The 5,297-nt window shown below is 30.3% G+C and overlaps 1 protein-coding gene across 1 annotated transcript; it reads right to left on the minus strand.

The window, feature by feature from the left end:
- Positions 1–2,809: 2,809 nt before the first annotated feature.
- On the minus strand, positions 2,810–4,113 carry LOC107812896 (uncharacterized). The gene is made up of 2 exons (XM_075255751.1): positions 3,621–4,113; positions 2,810–3,501 (listed from the first exon to the last, which is right to left on the minus strand). The coding sequence occupies exons 1-2, from the start codon at positions 4,111–4,113 to the stop codon at positions 2,810–2,812; spliced, it is 1,185 nt and encodes a 394-aa protein (XP_075111852.1).
- Between the last annotated feature and the right edge of the window lie 1,184 nt (positions 4,114–5,297).

A 5,297-nucleotide genomic window follows, 5' to 3' on the forward strand; every position in this document is an offset into this window, starting at 1 on the left:
GCTTCAACAAAAGTAATAATTACTAGAAGTTTAATAATAAAAATACCATAATATTTTGGTGAAGTACTATATAGTTTGATCATATGCACTTTTATTTTTGTCTATTATTGAATAAAATACTAAAAGAAAAATTAAATAAAATATCATACTTACTAGGGGAAATAATTTAGAAAGAGGGGGATAAAGATAGTGTGGGAGTATTTATACTTTGATTAATTAAAATGATAAAATAAAGCAAATAAATAATTAATACTCAAAAATATTATTGATAAATTCAAATATTATATAGCGAAAGATTAAAAATAAATAAAAAAATTATTTTAAGAGAAAGAAAAACCATATTCATTATAGTATATTATAATAGAAGTCGCAGATAAGGATATAAAGTAGGTGACAAGCTAATAAAAAGTTAAGTAATAATGTAGCCATATTAAGTACGGGTAACACAGTAACAATAGACAAAGAACAAAAAATATAGATTTTTTTTTGTAAACAAATAATATAATTGTAGATATATAGAAGGATTAGACATTTAAATTTGATATAAGAAAACTTTTTGAATTATTACGAGAAAAAACATATTATATGGATAATATCACGCAATTGAAAACATAATTTATAAACCTAAAATTTAAAACATTTATAATGAAATAATGACAAGAAACAAATTAACAATATAAAGTTGTAATTAAAATTATTGTGTAGTTAAGTTATAAAAAATTAAAGTCAAAACTCTTTACGAAAATAAAAGGAAAAAAATTAATTGCTTATTGCACATAATACTAAATAATAATTACTAAAAGTGTAGATTTATGAAAAATAATAAAAGAACTTCTTCGTTTAAACTTTGGCATATTTTCAAAAGAATTAGAAAAATAATATGATAATGTTTATATTATAGATACAACACGAAATGTGAAAAATAATTAAAATATTATATGATAGAAAATAATGTATATAGAGGACAATAGAAGTAATGTGAAGGGGTCTACACTTTAAATTTATTTAATAAAACAGTTAAATAGGAAAAATAATATTATTGATAAATTTAAACAAAACAATTGGAGCTATGGAACAAAAGAACAAAGTTAAATTAAATTTTAGGGTAATACAAAACTATATTCATTGCATTATACTAAAAGTAGAGCAATGAGTAAGGACATTAAGTAACACGATAAGCTAATAAAAAATCACATGGCAATATAGGAAGTGTGCATTATGGTTAAGCCAAGTGGCAAGCTAAGATAAAGCCACTTGACAAATTATGAGAATATTTGTTATAGTATTTAATTTAAATTGAAAGACAGGATATTTATTTAAATTTAAATAGAAAGAGTAAATAAGATTCTTTTGAATCTGAATGGAAAGAAAGTTAAATTTGAATTAATTGATTAATTAGGAAAGCATATCAACACATAAATGTTCCAATTCAAACGGGAGGCTCAACGAGTGAGGCGAATTGTTTTAAATAATGAGAAAGAGTTTTTGAAATTTGAGAACAAAACAACAGAAAAAACAAAAAAAAATGTTTGTTACTAGAAATAAGATTAAAAATCTAGGTTCGAACCCATAATCATAATTACCGAGTTATTGGATCAAAACTTAACTTTCTTAATTACCTTAGGGATAATGTTTAATTATGAATCAACTCAGACATTGGCTAAACAAATGTCGATTTGTGTTGCCTTACGATAAAATTAATTATCCAATATTTTATAATTTATTTTATATCTCAATTGTTTGGAAGCAATACATACATTTTTTTTTATTTTTCTATTAGTGCTAGCAGTTGCTATGCTAAAATATATAAGAAGGAGAATAGATTCTTCTGTAATGGCTCAGGTATGGACAATGATTTTTTAGCGCGTTGTTGATATTTATGTTCTCTCAAATTGTGTGTGTGGGTGCGTGTGTGTGTATCAATTAGAATGAAATATATTTGAATAGGGTAAACACATAGATGAATATAATTGCACTATTTGGATTGCTATTTACACAAAATAAAGTGAATCATAAAATCATAAGGTAAGATTCATTTAATGAAGAATTACATGTAAGAACTCATCTTCTTTTAGTACATGTGCATCATAGAAGAAAAATATTTAAAGTAGGTTAACATTTATTTAATTATAATATATTAATCTTAACTATATCCCAAAAGGTATCACTTAAATTGTTAAAAACAATGTGATTTTAATTGTGTGGTTAAAATTGAGGTAATTAGCAAAATTATTGAGCAAATTACGATCCAACTGTTTTATAAATTTGTAACTCCCAAAAGTTAGAATATATTGGTTGTTAATAAATTATCATGTATGTATATATTAATTTGTCACTGTGTAATTTTAGGTTGGTAGAAGTTAATGTTGATGTGGGAATTTGTTATGTTGAGATAATAATAAAATATATTTTTATAATTTAAATTAAGATATTACTAAATGTATTTTTATTTGTTTGTATCACCGGCTATACATGAGGTTATAATATTTAAGTTTATGCCAATAGTTATTCATATAATCTGTTCTCTTAAATTTATAGTATTTAGCAGGATCATAATATTATCCGCACATCGTGCGGGTACTAATACTAGTATTTAAGAAAAGCAATGAAAAGAAAAGAAAAAGGAGTCAGCTTCTCTTACCTCTGATTTGGGTTAATTTGCCAAGGTTTTTTTGGGTCAAATTAAAATTTTGTATTTAATCAATGAAAATATTTACATCCGCTAGCCCATGGGACTCTAGAGCTAGATCTTTTGCAGTCTTTCTATTCTCTAACTACAGTTATGTACCTTTCCTAATCTCTTCCTGATTTACACATTGTTTTCGTTAGGATATCTATCTAACTGTTCTAACATTGACTTCCATTTACTCCTATTTTGGCCTTTGATATGCAGCTGCAAGGCTATTTCTCGAACTTTTTCTGCATATGTAATACATTGGTTCTGAAATCTTCTTTTGTTCCTCTCCATCCATGTGTAATAAACTGTTGCTGCAAATAGAAATGTGAGAACTTGAGCTCGTGGTCTGCTGCTGTTTGTCCTCTTGATCAGCCATTTTAATTCCTGTTCCCAGCTTCCAACATTGTATTTTTCTTTCAACCAACCTACTAATGCAGCCCATATTGATCTAGCATAAGCACATTCAAAGAAAATGTGACCTATCGTCTCTTCTTTCTGGCTAGTGCATAACACACATTCCTTCGGCACATCAATCTTCCATTTTGCCAATCTATTCACTGTTGCTAACCTTTGGTTGAGAGTTAGCCACAGAATAAATCGATGCCTTGGTATAGTAACATCTCTCAGTACAAGATTCTTCCATGTAACTTTCTGAAATTGAGGCCTTGCTGCTATATACATTGTCTTGATGCTAAACTTCCCTTGCTTGCAAAATTCATTGATATCTCCTGTTTCACTTATAGCCTTAAACCATTCTTTTGTATCAAACACTTTCCTGATGATCCGGCTTGCTTTGGTGTTGACATTGTGCTGAAGTTCCTTCTCTTAATATAAAAATTATGAATCTATTTTACCCAAAGTATGTCCCTTTTTGTACTGATGGCCCATAGTATCTTGCATAAGGCAACCTTGTTCCATGAGTAGAAGTCTAGGATCCCTAAACCTCCAGCTGAACCTGGCATATAGAGTTTCTCCCATGAAACTAAGGATCTTTTTGACATCTCAGTACTACCTGTCCAAAGGAATGTCCGACAAGCAGCAGTAACCATGTGAATTATCTTCTTTGGTAGTAGAAATACATGTGCCCAATATGTGTGCATTTCGAATTGGACACTTTTGATCAATTGAAACCTGCCACTATATGATAGAAACTTGGTGGTCCAGCACTTGATTCTTGCTATGATTCTTTCTACCATTGGCATGCATTGAACTATTGATAACTTCTTTGTTGACAGTGGCACTCCCAAATACTTGAATGGGAATTCTCCTAATGTAAAGTGCATTTCAGAGAGAATCAAGTTCTTGAACTCCTCAGTTACTCCTGCAACATAGAAAGAACTTTTTTCCATATTACCCAGTAGCCCAGTTACTTCAGAGAAGTGATGAAATGCCTTTAGCATTAACTGTATTGATACTTCATCAGCTCTGCAATACATAATCAAGTCATCTGCAAAATAAATATGTGTTATTTTCAATTTGGCACACTTTGGATGGTAGTTAAAATCTGGAATCTAATCAAGAGTCTTCAAGTTTCTATTGAGGTATTCCATAACCAATACAAACAAATAGAGGGACATGGGATCCCCTTGTCTCAATCCCTTTCTTGCTTGGAATTTAGTTGTCAAACCCCCATTAAGAAGCAAGGAATAACTCACAGTCGTAACACATTCCATTATCAATTCTACTATCTTCACTGGCATACCATATTCTAACAGAATCATTCTTATGAACGACCATTCTACTGAGTCATATGCCTTCCTTATATATATCTTGATTAAACATATGGGGAATACACCTTTTTGTGTGTAACCTTTGACTAATTCATGTGCCAGTATTACATTATCCAATATGTTCCTCCCTTCAATAAATGCAGACTGTGCAGGTCCAACCACATAATCTACCACTGTTTTCAGCTTCTCTGTTAGGATTTTAGCTATCTTCTTGTACAAGGTAGTGCAACATGTAATTGGTCTGTACTCTTTTACAAAAGTAGGACTTGCTACTTTAAGCACCAAAGTAACAATTGTGCAGTTTATACTCCTTAATAGTTTTTCACTTGCAAAGAATTCCAGGACTGCCTCTGTAATCTCTGTACCAATATCCTCCTAATAGCACTTAAAAAATTTCAGCTGGGTAGCTATTAATGCCTGGGGCTTTATCATTTGGTAGTTCTTTAACTACCTGAGCTATATCTTCCCTTGTAATCTGTTCTAGCATCCCCAGTTGTTTCTTTAGTTAAGCAAGGACCAAGCTTAACAATATTGATATCTAGAGAAGATAATTCATCTGCACAGGTTCCCAATAACTTTTGAAAAAATTGAACAAATTCCTTTTCCACCAGCTTTGGTTCAGTCAACCTAATACCTTGTTCATTGCATATAGACCCTATTCTGTTTCTAGCTTGCCTTGCTTTTACTTGAGCATGAAAGAAATTTGAATTTGAATCCCCAGCTTGGATCCAAGTGGGCTCATGAATACCTTCCCATTTTTCTATCTGTTGTAGCAAATCTCTTTCCTTGGTGATTAACTGACCATTGAATAAGTCAGTACTCATCTGCTTCTGTGTATCTTCCAGTTCAACTCTAATAAGATTCATTTTCCTATCCAAGGATGATAATTC

This window comes from Nicotiana tabacum, chromosome 6 (genome assembly GCF_000715075.1).
Source record: "Nicotiana tabacum cultivar K326 chromosome 6, ASM71507v2, whole genome shotgun sequence".
Classification (NCBI taxonomy): Eukaryota; Viridiplantae; Streptophyta; class Magnoliopsida; order Solanales; family Solanaceae; genus Nicotiana; species Nicotiana tabacum.